The sequence below is a fragment of the Columba livia genome, chromosome 10 (genome assembly GCF_036013475.1).
Source record: "Columba livia isolate bColLiv1 breed racing homer chromosome 10, bColLiv1.pat.W.v2, whole genome shotgun sequence".
NCBI classification, from domain to species: Eukaryota; Metazoa; Chordata; class Aves; order Columbiformes; family Columbidae; genus Columba; species Columba livia.
This window is the reverse complement of record NC_088611.1, coordinates 20,714,360-20,733,040: the sequence shown is the minus strand read 5'-3', so window position 1 is coordinate 20,733,040 and position 18,681 is coordinate 20,714,360. Positions and strand designations below refer to the sequence as shown.

The window sequence follows — 18,681 nt, the reverse complement described above, 5'->3', positions numbered from 1 at the left end:
TGCTACAAAGCGGATCCTCCCGCCCCACCTTCCTTGGGATCCGGTGGAAGAAGCGAACGGCTCGGGAGGGGTTGGGACCGCGGCTTTCCCAGCGCCTGGGATGTGACTGTGTGTGTTGTTGGTATAATATCAATTCATTTAAAATATGAAAGTCAAGTCGCGTAGACTGTGACAGCAACCGTAACAAAAGGTGCAAGCAACAGACAATGTGATGTGCTTGTACAGATATTGTAATGATGCAAATGAAGTGGAGGGGACGAGCTGCCTTATTATGTACATAAATACACAGTGGCTCGCTGTGCCATCCTTGAATGCGGGAGAGTGAGAGAGAGAAGGGGAGGGAAAGAAGGGAGAGAGGAGAAGAGAGGGAGGGAGGAAAGGGGGGAAGGAGGGAAGGGAGGGAAAAAAAAAAGGGCTCAGCTCGAAAACTGCTGCCAGTTTTAAGCGGCGCGCACCCCGGGCCGCCCCCTCCGCCGGGCTCCGCGCACCCACCGCCCGCACAGAGCCGCAGCTCCCGGCGCAGGCAGGCGGGGGAGGCTCCGGTGCCCCCTCCCCAGCCCGCGGAACGGCCTTAGGAGGAGAACCGACTCTTTCCAGACATCGGGCGAAAAACTGAAAGAAAAACGAGGAACGGGCGAAAGGCAAGGTAAGGGCATGCGGCTGCGAGGCTCTGCGCGGCCCGGGGGCTGCTGCGGCACCGTCACGACGGCTCCGCCACCGCAGCGCACCGGGGTGCGGGTCCCGCTGCTGGAGGGCACCGCTCGGGGCGGTTTTCCTTGGGGACAAGCTGGAAGGTTTTTATAAAGAACCAAAAAATGCTCCCGGCAAGCCCGGACCCCCCCGCGCCGCCTCCTCCCGCCCGGCCGGGGTTGTGCTGAGCGGAGGTACCGCGGGGGCTCTGACCGGAGAGTACCCGGTGCGCTCTCCGCACCGGCACCCTGCGGGGAGCGGGGCCGCCGGGCCGCGTTTGGGTTTGAGTGCTGCTTTTTTATATTCCCCCCCGCTATTGTCACCGGGGTAATTATTTAAATCTCCATCTTGGAAAGTTGCATTTCACCCAGGGCGACCAGGCAGACACTTCCCGGAGACAGGGTGTGCAGAGCCCCGCGCCCCCTCCCCGCAGCCACATCCTATCTCCTCGCTCCCATTGTTGGCAGATTTGGGCATTAAAAAAAAGCTGCGAGGGTTTGTTGTGCCCCGGAAAGCCGGCGGGGCCCGGCCCCGCTCCCCCTGCACCTGCCTGCCGGGGAGTCCTCCCGTCCCAGTCCCGTGCAGCAGCTTTACGGGGCTTTGCATGATTTAAAATTACCCAGGCACATCGGGGACCGGGCCGCTCCTCTCCGCGGGCTCTTTCACCCCCCTCTCTCTTTTTATTTTTTGTTGTTGTACGTGCAAAGTTCCCCTCTTTATCCGCCTTTTGCTTTGGGGTGCAGAGGCTGGAAGGCAAGGGGAAAAAAAAAAAAAGGCAGCAAGGAGAGGAGCATGCCTGGATTTGAGGCTATTTCAATAAGAAAAGCGATTTCACTAAGGGGGGTGCGGGTTTTGGTCGCGGGGATTGTTCTCCCCCGGAGCATCTTTATAACCCCGGCCTGGTTTAAGCCCCGCGGGCGGTGCCGGTGCCGGGCGTGCGACAAGCGCGGGTCCCTGCTCGGTCCCTCCCCGGTGACTCGGTCCCTCCCCATTGAAGTTTTGCTTGTGGAGAAACAAATCAAACCTGCGGGATCGGCCTCTTTGCTCCCTCCTGCAACAGCTGCACCCGAAGTAACCTAGTAACCTAGCAATAATAATAATAATAATAATAATAATAATAATAATAATAATAATAATAATAATAATAATAACGATCCAGCCAGCTCCTGCGAACGAAATCTTTCCTGATAGCGCCTGAAAAAAAATATTGATACCTTTTTCCGGACAAAGCTGTGCGTGTGCATCCACCCCACGCGTTTTTCTTAGGGAACTTGCACAAAAGGCGTTTTTTGTGGGTAGGTTGGGGTCACTCCGGGGCTTTTCCTCCCCCTTATTTGCAGTCGAGCGAGCCGGGGGGCTGCGGGGGCACCGGGTAAATTGCGGACAAAGCGCAGGTGAGGGCGGAAGGGAAGCTGGGACCGAGAGTTCCCACGGCGGGGAAATGCCCCGCAGAAATCGGCTGCGGGATGGGGAGATAGCGAGGAAGTTTCTACAGTATTTACAAAAAAAAAAAAAAACCCACAACAACAACAAAAGAAAACAACCAAAACCAAAACAGCCAAAACACAAGAAAGATTTAAGTCTTCCGTGATTTATTCCCTGAGTCGTCTCTTTCTTTTTCTTTTTAAATGCAGCTTAAACAGGGTCTTGTGGTTAAGAGGTAACTGTGTCATTTTATAACCCTATTAGCAGCCATTAATACGCGCTAGTAACGCAGGGCGGGAGGGCCGGGGGAAGAAGAAAAGCAAAGCAGCCCAGACTAGAGGGAGGAAAACGCCGAAAAATAATAAATTAAAAAGGCAGAAAGCGAGAACCTCCCCTCTCCAAAAAAAAATCACTCCCAGAGGAATAATAAACCCGGGGAGGGGGTGTTTTGCCAGTGCGGGCAGACCAGGGGGCGAGGGGCTCCTACCTGCGGCCGGCTGCTCCTCTACCTGCCGGGGCGGGGGGGTCGGGGCGGTCCAGCCCATAGCGGCCCTCCCAGCGCCCCCCCCACCTTCCCCGGCCCATCCCGGGGCTCGCAAACCGCCCGTGGGTACCGAGACCGAGCGCTTCTCTCCCTCTTTCACTGTGTTTTCACGAAGCTTTTCCTGCCTTCCCTGCTTGCGGCCGCCGCGGGTTGTAGTTCGGAGGAAAGGCGGTGGGAAACGGGGGAAGATGCTGCACCCCGGGTCTCCGTTCACCGGGAGGGATAGAAACCCCACTCCGGGTGTGTAAATAAATGGTCTGTGTGCACGGCCGGTGGTATTTGTTTTCTGCCTTCGCCTCTGCCCGGGCATAGGTGTCAACTCCATCACATAGCGTTACTAACTGTTGCTAAAACATGTTGTCGTCTCCCCTCTCCCTTAACGATATGACATCACTTGTCAATCAAATCAAAATAACCAGTTGTGCTCCCAGATCTGGGAAAGCTCCCTTATTAAAAAAGAAGAAAAAAAGAAAAATATTGTAATGGCAATAACAAAATAAAGTTAATAAAACGGAGCACGTTGTGTCGGAAAAAAATTGAGAAAAAATAAAAAGGGGGGGAGAAAGAAAGGAGAAAATAAGGAGATTTGCAAGGAGCGGGGTGAGGAGCAGGACGATCCCGGGCCCGGGCAGACCCTCTCCCCGGAGTTTTGGCAGAAAATTGAGGGGAGAGCTGTTTAACCAGCCGTGCGCAGCGGCTGCGGAGCGGAGCTAAGCCGCTCGCCTCCAGCAGCCAGCGCAGGCTGCTGCTGTTCCCGATGGATGAATTAATTCAATTAAAAACCCCAGCCGTGCCGCCGGGGCATTTAGCGGTGGAGAGCCGCTCGCCAAACGCGGGCAGCAGGGACGGGACACGGTGGAGGGAAAATAAAAAGTAAAATCTTGTGAGCCGGCTCTCTAGAAAATCCCCCCCAGCTCAGCCACGGGAATTAAACCGCTTCCCTCAACAGAAATCGTTCATCCCTGCTGGAGGGGTAATTTATTTTGCAAAGGGAGGAGGGGTGCAAACCGCAGGATTCGGGTGCGAACAGGCGCCGGCCGCAGTGCCAGCATCCCGGCGGACTGGGGAGGGGGCAGCCGGACCCTCTGCCGAGGTGGGGGGCGGGAGCCCGGCACAAGACAGCGCGGCCGGAGCCGCCGCCGCTGCCCGTTTGCCCCCTTTTGTTTTGTTTCGCCTGCCGGCCCCCGGGTAACCCGAGACGGGGGCTTCAGGGAGCCCCGGCCGGGCAGCGCCGGGGTCTGCCTCGCCATAAATCAAGCCGCCTGATTAATCTTTACAATTTGTCTTTTAAAACAAACACGAACGAATTATCAGCTCGTTAACTGCGATTTTATCACCTGCCTAAAACAAACAGCCCACCCCGCTTCCCCCCCCACCACCAAAAAAAAAAAGAGAAAAAAAAATCGCGGCTCCGTGCTGATGGCAGGCGGGCAATAATTAAAACATCCATATCAATTAATAAGGGCGTAGCGAGGCGCTGGGTTTCGCCGCCGCGCGGGAGCCGGAGCCGGCGGGGCCGGGGCGATCCCGGCTGGGGTCGGACCCTCCGGGCACGGTGCGCTCTGGGCCGGCAGCTCGGGGCTGCGGGTAGAGCGAGGCGCTGGGAACCTACCTGCAAACGCCTGCGTTTATTTTATATTTTCCCTTCTTTCAAAAATATAAGAACAAAAAAATCCGTTTTGGGACGTTATTTGTGTGCCTTTGGTGCTGGTTTTGGTACATGTCGAAAGCAAATCGCTTCAGGCGCGGAGAGAGAAGCCGGATTTTCAGAAAGCTTGCTCGGTTCTCTGCTTTTTAACTTTTTTTGTTTCTTTTTTTTTTTTCCATTTTGTTTTGATTCCCTTTCCTCCCTGGCACCTCCGGCCTAAGGCGCCCGCGTACGCTCCGCCGCGGGCACGCAGCTCCGCAGCGCGGGGGACACTTGCCCTCCCCGGCCCCGGCCCCTCTCCCACCAAGCCCGGCCCAACGCCTGTTCCCGGCCTGCCCGGGCCACCCAGCCCGTCCCAGGAGAAGCCGCCTCCACCGCCCCTTCCGCGCCCGGCAGCCGACGGAGGAGCTGCCTCCGGGCCTCCGCTTGCGACCCCCCGGCGGCAGGAGGGGCCGAGGGGCGCCGCGCTCCGGGCGCCGCCGCGCAGCCCCGAGGACAGGGGCGGGGGGGCGGGTTGCCAACCAGAGCTTGGGGTGCAGGAGGAAAGGATGCAGGGAGGGGGAGAGCAATGCCGGCTCCCCCTGCCCCAGCCTCCGGCGGCCCCATCCCGGCCCCCACTTCCCCGCCCCCCCCGGGCTGCGCTGTGGGTCCTCCCGTGGAGCTGCTGCGTTGGGGGTCCTCTGGGGGCACGTTTGTGGGGTACAACGGGTAGTAGTGGAGGAACAGTTAGGGAGGGAGCCCCGTGTCGCTTCGGCCAGACGGGCTCCGCGGCGAGGAAAGGGAGTTTTATTATTATTACCGTCATTATTATTATTATTATTGTTATTATTTTTTTTAAAAAAAGGTTCATTTCCTGGCGAATTTGGCAGTGGCGTGTGACGTCAGAGCCCCGGCGTCGTAGTGACTGGGGCGGCCGGGCCGGGGGAGGCCGCTCCGGCTCCCAGCCCCCCGCGCTGCCCGCCGCGGGGGCGGCCCTGGGGGCAGCGCCGAGCGGGGCGGCGGAGGGGGCAGCAGCGGCAGCAGCATCCTCAGGGTCGCCCCGCGCCAGCATCACCCCCCCCAGAGCCCGGCACAGCCCGCACGGCACCGACCGGCTCCCGCGCCCTTCGTCCCGGCCGCGCCGTCGGGCCGGAACCGCGGCCGCTGCCCGGCGGGCGAAGGGGCCGTTCTCTGCCACCCCCTGCCCCGCTCCCCGGGCGGGGGACGGTTTGCTCGTCCTGCATCCCTGCTCGGGAGGTTTGAGGGGCTGCTACGAGCGTTTCCGTTTTCCCCCGAAAGCAGCGGCTGAGGAATGGGAGGGGAGCGCCAGGGAAACGAGATCTGCAGCAGCGCCCGGCCGCGCTCTGGGGGGTTGATTGTGACTTTCCCATTATTATTCTTTTCCGCCCCAAAAACAGACAGGTTTGGTACTTTCTGGTGTGGCGGAGACCAACCCGGGCCTTGGCCATACCCGACTCGCGCCGCGCTACAAGCTCCGCAGCAAACGCCTGTTGATTCGGGCTGTGCCTCTCCTCACCGGCCCAAAGCACACAATTAATTGCAAACATTAAAACCGTTTAAAAAAAAATTGGGAGAAGGAATTAAAATCGGGGTTGCTGCTGCAGCCGGTCCCCAAGCGCCCTTCGGCCCCGGCCCGGTTGGGCTCCCCGGGCCTGGCCCTGCTCTGCCGCAGCCACAAGCAAAGCCCATCCCCGGCCAGGTCCCAGCGCTGCAGGCCGGGGAGCCGGGCAGGATCCCACCCTGCCCCGCAGCCCGCCCGGCGTGGCCCCGCTGCCCGGGCCCTCCTCGCCGTACCGGCTCCCCGGGGCTGGCGCAAAGCCTCGCATTTATTTCTTCTTTATTTTTTTTTTCCCCTATTCAGCCAGTTATTTCAAACCACCGTGATGGGAAGGACCACGCTGGGGTTTGTCCTGCTCCCGGCTGCGCGCTGCTGTGCCTGATTTAGGGGATTTTAATGTATTTATCTCCCCGGTGCCGATTTCCAATCCCCCAGCCCCGGGCATCCCGGCGGCGCCCCTGGCAGCGCCCGACGGACCCGGCCCCATCGCCGAGCCCTTCCCGCACTCCATCCTCGCTCCCCCACCTCCCCCCCCCCGCACACCCCGGCGGGACCCCCCTATTTTGCCGTCCCCGCCCCGCAGGGGCGTGCAGAGCCCGGGCGGGGAAAGCCCCCACGGCGCTGCCGGGCGAAGATGCTGCGGGCGGGGGCAGAGGGGCGGAGGAGGGGGGGGTCTGCGCCGCGCTCCCCCCCCGCCCCGGGCCGGCTCCGTTTGGGGCCGGGGGTGCGGTTGGGGGCGGTGTGGGGCGGCGGGATTGGCTGGCCCGGCCGCCGGCCCTGCGCGCCCCGGCCCGTCTGCGGCGCCGCGGCCAGCTGGCGCCAGCGCTCATATAGGATGCGCGGGGATGGGACCGAGCCGGCCAGAGCAGCGGCTTTGCCATCTGAGTAACACCCTCCATCCAGCCTCCTCTCCTCCTCCCGCGCTCGCTTTGCTTCCCCCCCCACCCCACATTTTTTTTTCCATTTTCTTCACCCCCCATCCCCCGCCTCCTTTCTCCCCTTCTTCGCGGCGCTCGCATCCTCCAAGGCATCCATCAGCACCCACCCGCGGAGCACCCTGCCTCCCGCGCCGGGTAAGTGTGGGGCGCGGGGAGGAGGGGGCACCGCGCCGCTGCCAGGGCGCACTCCCTGCTTTCGCTAAACACCCTTCTCTCCCCCCTCTTCTGCTTCTCTCCCCTCCCTTTTCTCCTCTCCTTTTGTGTCAGTCGGAGTTTTTGCTAGAATTACGCTATATTAGATCGGCCGTTCTTCCTTTTTCTACCCCGCTTTTGAAGCCAGCTGGAAAAACTCCTGTTGACGTTTGTAGTGAGAGTGGGGGGAAAAAAAAGAAAAAGGAAGCTTTTTGCCACTTTTTTTCCTCTTTTTTTTTTTTTGGGTAAAGAGTTTGAAATGGGATCTCTGTTTATTTTGTGGGGCAATGAGCAGGGGGGGGCGCAAGGCCAGGACTTTAGAGGAGAGGATATTTTTGGAAGGGGGGAGGGGCTCTGCTTCCCCCTCCCCATCCATTGACTTTAGGGCAAACAAGCCGGTCGGGAGCCGGGCAGCCCACCCGGGGGTGCGGAGCCGCTAACCCGCCCGTCTCTCCCTACAGGTGCTGCCCCGGCGCTTCCCCGGACCTGCCGCCGCCACCCGCCTGTTGACAGAGGGACACGCTGACTTTGGGGGGCCTCCCCCACCCTTCCGAGGGCGCACCCCGCTCACCCGGCGGTTTTCTCTCTAAGAAAAGCCACCCTATCTACCAAGACCCACCGGCAGCGCCAAAAGCCACCACCCGCCCCCCCAAGCAGCACCACCCTCCCCCACCGAGCGCCGCTCGCTCCTGGTCCGGGGCGGGTGGGAGGGGAGCCCCGAGGCCATGGAGGTGGCCACCGACCAGCCTCGTTGGATGGCCCACCACGCCGTGCTCAACGGGCAGCACCCCGAGAGCCACCATCCCGGACTGGCTCACAACTACATGGAACCAGCGCAGCTCCTACCTCCGGATGAAGTCGACGTCTTCTTCAACCACCTGGATTCCCAGGGCAATCCCTACTATGCCAATTCTGCCCATGCCCGGGCCAGGGTCTCCTACAGCCAGGCACACGGTAAATCAGCACCCGCTGCCCTCCTTTGCACCCCCGGCCCCTTCCCCACCCGCCTCTGCTCCCCGGCCCCTTCGTTCGGGCCGCGGGTGTCCTACATGGAGGCGAAGAGTTTCGCTTGGTGTGTCGGAGCCAGGAGGAAAGGAGATCTAAGAAAACAGGATAGAAAGGGAGGCACGGGTGGATTTTTAACCCTAGAGATAACCAAGGACTGGCGGAGGGGAGGGAAAGAAAGGGGGGAGGTGAGAGAGGAAGGGGAAATAGTGTGTGCACAGGCTAAAACTTCTCAGACACGGCTGCTTCCCGGATGCAAAATAGAAACCGATTCAAATCGGCGATGGATTTTCTTTAGGGGTGTTTTGAGAAGCCAGACAGAGCACATTAAGGCTGCTCGGAAGACAGAGCAGAAATGGGTTTGCTCTTTATTCCCCGGGGTGGGGTGGGAGGCATGGGGGTGCCTTTGCTCCTGCCCTGGGTGGCTGGGTTCCCCCCTGCTGTCCATCGCTCTTACGGGGCTGGCTGGTATCTCCCTCGGCGGTGCCGGGGTGAAGGGGCCGCTGTGCCAGTCTGGCTGCCCTTCCCCGGGTTGTGAAATCTCTCGCCATGCCCGGCTCCCCTCCGGCTGCCCGCAGACTGGGAAGCTGGGGGACTTCCCAGAGCTGCTTCGGGCTGAGCTGCCTCATGCTGATCCCAACCACTCTTGTGTTCCTACAGCCCGCTTGACCGGGAGTCAAATGTGCCGGCCTCATCTTATCCACAGCCCCGGGATCCCTTGGCTGGACAGCAGCAAGGCGGCACTGTCTGCCCATCACCACAACCCCTGGACCGTCAACCCCTTCACCAAGACACCCCTGCACCCCTCGGCGGCGGGAGCGCCCGGGGCCATCTCGGTGTACCCAGGCAGCAGCACGTCCAGCACCGCCTCCGTGTCATCGCTCACTCCGGCCTCGCACTCTGGCTCCCACCTCTTTGGTTTCCCCCCGACCCCTCCCAAGGAAGTGTCTCCGGACCCCAACTCCACCAGCGCTGCCTCCCCTTCATCCTCTGCCGGAGCCCGGCAGGAGGACAAAGACAGCATCAAGTACCAAGTGTCGCTGTCGGAGGGGATGAAGATGGAGAGCGCCAGCCCGCTCAGAAGCAGCCTCACCAGCATGGGGGCTCAGCCCTCTACCCACCACCCCATCCCCACCTACCCCTCCTACGTGCCGGCCGCCCACGACTACAGCAGCAGCCTCTTCCACCCCGGCAGCTTCCTGGGGGGCCCCGCATCCAGCTTCACCCCCAAGCCACGAAGCAAGGCCAGATCCTGTTCGGGTGAGTGTTGCACCCCGCGACCTGCCCCATTGCGCACCGGCCACGTCCCCGGGGTGGAAGGGCTGAGGTGGGGGGTGCGTGTGTGTCGTGGTTGGCTTTGCTGGCTCTTTGGGGGTGAGGATGCAGGCTGCTGTGAGCTGGGTGCTTGTATCAGCTCTCTTGGGGACAGGGCGGCAAGTGACGGCTTGGTCCCGCTTTTCTGGGGTTTTAAACTAGAGGATGGAGCTCGCACCTGGATGCTGTGGGTGCCAACACATCCATAGCGGCTGCTGATCCGCCGGGCACCGGCCCCAGGGCACTCAGATGGGGCCGAGGGACGTGGTGACCGGTGCAGGATCGAGCTGTACAAAGAGGGGATTTACATGAGGAAAAAAAGTTTCCCTTGGAGAGAAAAAGCTGCCCTTGGCCACCTAGAGGGGCTCAAGCCCGACCCTGCTCCCCAAGTCAGTAAAAACCCCCATGGCTTCCACGCAGAGACGTCCTAGCGATAGGTGTTTCTCCCTCGATAATTTCCCGGCTCTTCGTTAATACGAACCAAGGCCCCGGCGCAGGATGAAAGTGAAACTCACCCGGCCGGGCCGCTGCACATCGCAGAGGGCCTTATTTCCTTCACGTTTTACAGGAGCAAAAGTTCAAATATAGTTTACATACCAGTGTGAAAGCCTAAGGTGTCCAGTCGTCACTAACTTCAGCCTAAATTTAACCAGAAAATGCTCCTTTTTTTTTCCTCCCTTAACTACACATACCTCTGTTTCCTAACGACTGACTGCAGACCCTTTCTGTACTCACGACCCCTTGCATTGCTTCGTAAAAGCGCGGTCCTAAATTGGTGAATTTGGTGATGGGCGAAGTTTTGATGCCATTTTGAAATCACTCTAGTCGTACAGCTAGACAGACAAATTAAGGCAATTCGTGTAATTCTACCAACCTTCCTGGTTTAACATCCTCAGCCAGGGAAGGAAATGAAACACGGTATATTGAGATTGAATTTAGATAGCCCTTGAAAAATAAATGGCTGTATATGCTTTTGTGTGTGTATTCTTATCTATCACAGCACATCTATGCTAATGAATGCACCGCATGCATTTATTTTTAAAGCAGACAATAATTTAGAAATGCGATCTCTTACGAGTTTTGCAACAAAAATATCAGCTATTGTACAAGCTCATCAGCTCTGTTTCAAATGGCTCCTCCGAGGGGAAAAACACTCCCTCTGCCATTATTTAAATACAGTTGCCATTATGTATATGTACTTTTCAGTAGTACAGAGAATAGTAAGTCAAGGCAATTAGCAGCCCGAGCCTCCCGAGTTTGGAAACAGATTCAAGACCCAGGTCTCCGAAGTGAAGGGGATCTAAAGCACTTTTTAATTGACGTCCGGAGTTGCCCATGATTTTATTCAATGGGGAAATACAAAGCTTTTGTTTTGTTGTGTTTTACGGGTGATTTTTATTTTCTGTAAGGGACCCCCCTGTGCAAGGAACTGGGGAAAGTTCGTGACCACTCAGTGTTTTTGTAGGAAAACTAAGACTCACGACACGGCGACTCCTGCAGCTTCCTGCCCTAGGAGGGACAAAAGCTACAAATGCAGCGCCGCAGAGCTCCCCTCATTTTTCACTGTAGACTGTGTTGTTTAAAAGCCACCCACTCCCTAGATTAAAGGAGACACAAGCCCCGCTGAACTCAACGTGGCCTGCTGCAGTTATTAGCAAAAAAGAATTTCCTCTCCAGTTAAATACTGTAGGATTTGCATAAACTATATTAAGAGAGATTTCTATATTAAGCAGACCTGCCCTCGAACCATCGGAGGAAAATGAACTTTTAGCAGAGGGCTTTCTGAGGCACAAACAGATATCTAGGAGTTACTTGCTGGCGTTTAACAGAGCCGTTCTACAACGCCCTGTTTCCCACGTTGGGCCACTAAAACTAATAATGAAGCAGTAATAAGCTAAACTGCTCCCTAGCAAATCCAAACTGTATTGTTGTAAAATCACAGAAACAGAAAAGAACTCAAAGCCTGTTTTTAGCAGTGATTTCCAGAGAGCTTGCTGAAACCGAACTTCCTCAAAAATCAGGATTAACAGCGTTTTTCTGCCTTAAGAACAGAAATCATAATTGAGCCTTTGGCACTCTGTATCCATTCCCAGGCTGCTCGGCTTTATTTTCTCATCCCGTAGCATTTGCAACAAAAAGAAAGCACAGAGCGGGAGGTCTTTTGGCTTAGATTTAATTCTAGAAAGCCCCTTCCTTTGACTCTCTCTTTAGCATTTTGTGTGTTCGCAGGTGTGTGTGTTGGTGTGTGTGTATTTGTGGCGGGAGAACACAGGATCGAACCCTCAGAGTGCAATAGATACAGGAGCAGTGCCCGGCGCAGATTAAGGGAGTTCTCGTTATTGAAACGACAACTTCCATCTGACACAATAAGAGTGTCACTCTTTCTCACCTTGCAGAGAGAGCTGCCTATTTGTGATCATGACATAAAATAACTCACCGGAGTCCGGGCGTTTGCGGAACGCTGAGCTCCTTGCTGCATGTGCTGTAGATGTCACTGCTGTCTGACTGTGCTTGAATTAACACACTGTTTTGACTTCTGGAAAATGCCTAAAGGACAATGCAAAAAGCTTTTGTGAATTTGTTTTTAAAGAAAGAAATCCGGTTTCTTCGTGTTTCCATTTAGAAGGCAGAGAGTGTGTGAACTGCGGAGCAACTGCTACCCCTCTCTGGAGAAGAGACGGCACCGGGCATTACCTGTGTAACGCCTGCGGGCTCTACCACAAAATGAACGGTCAAAACCGACCTCTCATTAAACCGAAACGAAGGCTGGTAGGTGTCTCTGCTTCTCCTTGCTTTGGGGATAAATTAGGCAAAGAGACCACACGCAGGCACAAGTCAAAGTGTCTCATCCTCGCCCAGCCCCGGCGTGGGGGGGTCAGTCACACCGGGGTCACCGCTGCGCTGCGGGGCAGGTCCCCCCCATCCCCTGCACCCCCCGGCACAGACCCCTCCATCCCCAGCCTCCCCGCCGCTTGCAATACACGCGGGGTATCGTGTGTCCGTCTCCCCGTTCATCCTCGGCTGACAGCTTTTAATTTAATTCCTCGTTTATTTGGCCTCTCGGGACGTTTTTGGGCACATACCGGGAGCGAAAGGGTTATGAGAGCCAATGTCCTCCACCGTGCACTAACAAAAAAAGTTCCAGCTCCAAAAAGCAAAACAAATCAGATGAGTCAAAGCTACTGCTCCCTACTTAATAATTATTTGTATAAAAGCCATGAAGTAATTTTCGCTCTTATATTCTCTGGCAATATTAATATTGGTTCCCTCCCCAGACAATCCCCTACTGTTTCTTTAAAAAAGTCCTATTATTTTTCCATGGAGTCACCTATACTTTGTATTTTCATTTGAGTGATTTAAAAAAAATGTCCTTTCTAAGCTCCTGGTAGTAGTTTCCTATCCGGATATCTGTACGTTAAAGATAAGGAAACCTTGTGTATCTGTTTCCTGACTCTAAAAGCTTTAGAGAGTTTCTATAGGCAAGCCTTGCCAGTCATGCTTGCTGTTTTGAAATTTCTAATACACTCTACTCCACAAATAATGCGTAAAATGCTAAGAATAATAAATATATTTTTTTGGAGCTTTGTGATTTATGGTGCCTAAGTCTCTTCAGCTATTCGTGGGCACATTTCAATGAGGTTTGGAGAGCAGAAAATTGGCATTACTGCTCCAACACTGGGATGGGATACAGAAGATTTCTGTCGTGAGTCAGAATTTCAACTATGCGAGCTTCTTAATGACTCGCCTTCTAAAGTGACTGACATATAGAAAAATGTTAAGACAACAGTGAAACATTATCGTCTCTGAGGCTCAAGTGCTTTCCAGCCTGAATGGGACAGGCCACAGAGTTAAGCAGCAGAGCTGAGTATCACTAAAGCCATCTCAAATATGCAAACATGGGTTTCCACCTTCCCCTGTGTTAGGAGGCTCTTACACTCTGCTCCCCGTGAGAGGTTTTGGGGGCACTGGAGAGGTTTTCTTGCAGTTTAGTTGTTTTAATGTTTTGTTTTTAATTGATTTACAGCTTTGTTTATTGCCCCTTTTTTTTCCACTGTAGTTTGTTTGGCCATCTTTGGGAACTCGTTCATCTGACATGCAATAGCAAAGCCATCATATTAATAATGTCAGTGCTTGGAAGTCTGGCATTAATTGTGTTTGGGTTGCATGAGTGTACTTGCGGTAGGGGGTACCCCCTCTTTCTGCCTTTGGCCTCTTCTCACAGGCGAGTAAGAGACTGGAATATATGAGTCTCCCAGGGCCTGATTCTTGCCTTAAGCTGCCGAGCTGTCCATCAGCTTTGGGAAAGTTACAGAGGGCCAGGGCGTAAATCGGGAGCGAGTGTGAACAGAACCCGCTGCTCCTCTTTAGCTCGGTCCGAGCGGCACCAGCGCCTGGCAGAGCAGGGAATAAAATAAAGCTCTTGTCCGGGAAACCCACCCCAGGACTGCTCGCCCAGATTCTGAGCTTTGCTGCTGCTTCCCCCAATGCCTCTCAGTGGCTTAATTGCAAAAATACCCAGGGAGCAAGGCCGTGGGGAAATTACCACCACTGATATGCGTTAAAAAGTAAACTCTGCTAATTTAAGGAAAGAAAATATGGAGTCCTCAGCATTAATCCAATTGCAGAGAAACGGGTTGTATTTTGACCACTTCCAGAAGCAGGGCTGAAGCTTTCCAATACAAAATTATTTCCCAAAATACGGGGTGTACTTAGCCCCTCCGTAACGCTTTATACGATCGCGTGCTCGCACAAAGGACGTATTATTGTAGGGTCTGCTAGACAAGGGCCCATCCAGAAATTACTGGCTGCCTGCTGGTCTACTTTTCCTGTTCTTGTTTTGGGAGGTGGGTGAATGTTCGGGCATTTTTCTTTCCCCCCACCTCGGTTTCAGCAGAACAATCGTTTAAGTAAGGATGGTGGATTTTTTGGTGTGTGCTTTCTTTATTAAGACAGTTGTTTGAGGGCTTGTCAGCCAAGGCACTGAGCAGGGACAGAGGCGGCAGACGGGTCAGTGGAATCATTGCTGCAAGGCATGAAATTTGGTTTGCTAAATATTTAAAGAAAGTTGGAGCCGGTTTTGTTTTCTCCCTTTCACTTGTAAATGGAAACTGAATTTTCAGTGATGGCTCTGATAAATACTGCACCCAGTTAAGTAATGCGGTTGGTTTTCTTTTGTGTCCATCTTTAAAGGGCCAGAGTAGAGGGAAAAAAAATCACATTCTTTAGGATCATTCCTCTTTTCAAACCCAGTCCCAACATTGGCGCAAATGAAGCTGGTCATTTAAGAAACAAGAATTAAAAAGGAGGCAAATGCCTTTTCATGACGCATCCTAGAATCCTGCAAAGGGAAGACCTGACCAAATCAGATGTCGTTTTCTCCTCTGAAATGTTTGTTTGTGGAGTTAGAGATGCATTGTTTCTCTCCTTACGTGCCCTGCACACACGGTGCGCCGTGGGGCTGGAGCTGCCGTCCGCATAGGAGAACACTTGAATTTAAACCAAACCCGAACGGCCACAAGACATAAAACGGACAGATTTCCTTCAGCCATCATGCTCTGTAAAAATCATAGCAACTAGTTCTACCCAACCTAAATATTCAGTCCGACTTGACCTTTCTCATGATCTCCTTCCTCCTGTCAATACATTTAATTTTTTGTTTAAATTTTCTGTATTTTTGGTTAGTCAGCGGCACGGAGAGCGGGGACTTGTTGTGCCAACTGTCAGACAACCACCACGACCTTATGGCGACGTAATGCAAACGGGGACCCAGTTTGTAACGCCTGCGGACTCTACTATAAATTGCACAATGTGAGTATTTACTCATCTCGTGTGTCGCTGCTTGCCTGGCTGGGATTGATGTCTTAACTGCACGGTATACACTGGGCTTTTATTGCTTTCAGGGTTTTGGTTGTTGTTTTATTCCTTCCCCTGTCTCTAAGGTTCCCCTGGGAAGTGACAGCCATTCTTTGTCAGCATAGTGATGCTAAGTTCAGTGACATTACAATGTATTAGCTTGGCTTCTAACGCTTGGGCAAATCAGGCAAAATAGAACCACCACACTTGTTTGTTGGCTTTTTTTAACTGAGCATGTTTTGTGTGCTATTTCCCTCCAGAAACACAGAGGCCGTTTGGAATGGGCTCTATGCAAAAATTAATCCCAATGGGGCATCTTCACTTTGATTTTGTTTAAAAAGAATGATATCTAAGGCTTTGTTTTATTTTATATATGTATATACATATATATATATATATTAAGAAATTAATGCTAACCAGGAATCACTTGACATGTTGGAACATTATTTAAATTCTAAGTAACGGAGGTTACTGGTACAAGATTGCTCATGTCTAAGGACTGAATTTGGGTCAACATGTGCCTTCTAGTTTGATCTCTTCTATTAGGAAATGAACAAGGACTGAGGGTAAGCCTACAGGAAAGAGAGTCATCAGCTGCCAAATTCAGTTCAATTTGTTTTTCATGTCTAGGGCTTTTTTTGTGTGTGTGGTTTTGTTAAACAAATCAATATAAACAAGTTCTGCAGAGAGAAACACCATTTTTTTTTTGGCCAGAAAAAGGTCTCCATCCAGGAAAAACACATGGGGGCTGTCCAAATATTTTCATTTTTGCACAATAAGGTCATTTTGTCTGCATGAGCCTGATTTTCTCATTTCTTGCAGGTGAACAGGCCTCTGACCATGAAAAAGGAAGGAATTCAGACCAGGAATAGGAAAATGTCCAACAAATCAAAGAAAAGCAAGAAGGGCTCCGAGTGTTTTGAGGAACTGTCCAAGTGCATGCAGGAGAAATCGTCCCCGTTCAGCGCCGCTGCCCTCGCCAGCCACATGGCGCCCATGGGGCATTTGCCACCGTTCAGCCACTCCGGACACATCCTACCGACACCTACCCCCATCCACCCATCCTCCAGCATCTCATTCGGACACCCGCACCCGTCCAGCATGGTCACGGCCATGGGATAAAACCCGGCGAGAGAACCACCCCGAGGTGAAGAACGCGGGGCTTTGCCTAAGACGACACCCAAGTAAGAAAATGTTCTGCCAGGAGGAGAATGTAGGGATGGCGAAAGGGGATCTTTGCTCCTTGTGGTTTAACTCTTAACGCTGGACCTAAAAACCTCGCAAATTGACCCATCGGTCTTCTGCAGAAACGTGTAGTGGTGCCTGTAATGCACTTTGCCCCCTCAGGTATAAGGGAAAAAGAACTCACCTGTTCGATACTTAATGGTCCAGCAGGAAGGAAAAGGTGGCAGAAGCTGAAGGAAAAGGCTCGGAACTGGCTTTCCTTTCTCTCTTTGTTATTACTGTGAATATTGTAAAGAGATATAAGCAGCTTCCCAGGATGGAATCGGCTCACTGGAAGCCAGACATGCTGGATTTCTATCGTGGACTTTGTTTGGGATGGGGAAAAAAAGATTAAAAAAAAAAAAAAAAGGACATCTTTATAAAAACGTAATTTTTAAACATGAAATCAGACACAAAGTCATATTTATTTTGCTCTTGTTTTCCACAAAAAGCCGCAACCCCTCTGATTGCATGTTTTTGTGCTGTTGTTTGCAATGGCTATACCCTGTAAGAAAACCTGCCTTCGAAACAAGGAGGGGGGGGGGCATATCCAGCAGCCCCCTTGGTATGACAGATAGATGGAGCTAATCTGAAATATCTCCTAGGAAGGGGGAAAAGATTTGAGGGGGCAGAACAAAGCAAAATTGTTGTCGTAATCAGGATTTTAATGCGCCCAAGACAGTGATTATTTTGATGTAATTTCTTCATTTTTTTTTTTCCCTAATTTAAAAAAATAGCTCCCCCCCACCCCAGCTACTTTATTTCTCAAAACAGCCCAATCAGACAAAATGTTGGGGCAAAACAAACCTCTTGGGAAGGCAATCCTGTGCTGGCGAGAGGGGTGAGATACACGCGTTGACCAAACTGTCGCAGCTAACTTGAGCACAGCAAAAAAACGTTGCATCGCAGGGCATAAAAACATCCAACTCGCAGCCTTTGGAGGTTGAAGCATTTTTGTTGTGGTGTGTTTGCAGCTGTCGCTTAAAAATGCAGCTGAGCTGCTTGGGTAAACTTGCAGCAGTGCGGCCACAGCGGCCGGGACCCCGTGGACGGGACCAAGGGCAGGAAGATGAAGTTGAGATCACTGGAGAGGGGGAAAGAGAGAGAGACAATCACTTCTGAGCTTCACCCATCCGTCAGATCCCAGACGCGGCGACAGCTGATGAGGCGAGGGAAAGCCATCATTCCAAAGGGAACGGTCCTTTTCCGTAGCGTATTTTATACGAAAAAAGAAATAAAAATTAAAAAAAAATAATTAAATCTCCCATTATTAAACCATAATGTACGTAAATGAGCGCAAACAAAGCTATTACCAATGTGAAGTGTATTCTATTGATTGTTATGATCCGATGCCTCTCGTGAACACAAGCTCCAGTATAACATACAATGTACATATTTAGCTATACTTCTGATGAAAATGCCCCAATGAACAGAGGGGTTTGATAATGTAAACCACATTAAGCTTAACTCTGTGACAAGCTTCTTATTTTTTAACTTTTTTGTTGTTGTTGTTGTTGGGGTTTTTCTATGTTATTTGTTTTTGGATCAAGCCAATTGTCTCTTTACTGCAAAAGTCCCGCTCTAACGAAAAAACACAATGAAACAAATCAAATGGATGTATATTAATTTTTGTTCTAAACGTGTAATTCCAATATTCGATAATGAATTAAGAACCAAGCAGCCATGAAAATCCCGCTCTCCTCCTTTCTCTGGTCTGCACAGGCATATAGCTGCACTTTGTAAAGAAGTGGAAATAAACGGGAAGTTAAATTGGTTGGGAGAAATAATAAGAGTTTTTAATCTACTGAGGTTAAAGAATTGGGTCTTTTTTACTTTTTACCTTTCACAATGGTACAGTTGTACATTATTTGTACCCAACTCAAATTTCCGTAGGATTTGGGCAGGGGCGGGAAGGGATGTGGGTGGCACACAGGGATTACTGATACAGTTGACAAAGTGCAATATATCGTCGGTCACTGCAGCATAGACAACGGCAGTCGAGATTTAAATTATTTTGTACTTGTATCAGCATAAAAAAATAAAATTCTGCAGTATTTTCTGTTTTTATTTTAATTTTTTTATTTCGCTTATTTTTTGGATTAGTGAACTAAGTTATTGTTAATTATGTACAACATGTTTATATATTGTCTGTAAAAAGTGTATGCTCTCCTCATATTCCTTCAAGGTGAATATTGCTAAGAAATAATAAAATACCTTTTTTGTGAAAGTACCTGTGCCCAGTTTCGTGTCACAACGGCTGCTTTTCATAGGGAGAAAGGAAAAATTACCA

General features: G+C 52.4%; 1 protein-coding gene across 5 annotated transcripts; it reads left to right on the top strand.

The window, feature by feature from the left end:
- The first annotated feature begins 471 nt into the window (after window positions 1-471).
- Window positions 472-18,621, top strand: GATA2 (GATA binding protein 2). 5 transcript variants are annotated; one of them, XM_065075683.1, is made up of 6 exons: window positions 472-646; window positions 7,457-7,949; window positions 8,661-9,260; window positions 11,905-12,083; window positions 14,997-15,122; window positions 15,990-18,621. In XM_065075683.1, the coding sequence occupies exons 2-6, from the start codon at window positions 7,721-7,723 to the stop codon at window positions 16,287-16,289; spliced, it is 1,434 nt and encodes a 477-aa protein (XP_064931755.1). In that variant the 5' UTR covers window positions 472-646; window positions 7,457-7,720; the 3' UTR covers window positions 16,290-18,621. The 5 variants fall into 5 exon arrangements, with proteins under 5 accessions (XP_064931755.1, XP_064931754.1, XP_064931756.1 ...); XM_065075682.1 differs by lacking the exon at window positions 472-646 and adding an exon at window positions 6,642-6,938; XM_065075684.1 differs by lacking the exon at window positions 472-646 and adding an exon at window positions 6,645-6,938 and having other exon boundaries at window positions 11,938-12,083.
- The last annotated feature ends 60 nt before the right edge of the window (window positions 18,622-18,681 follow it).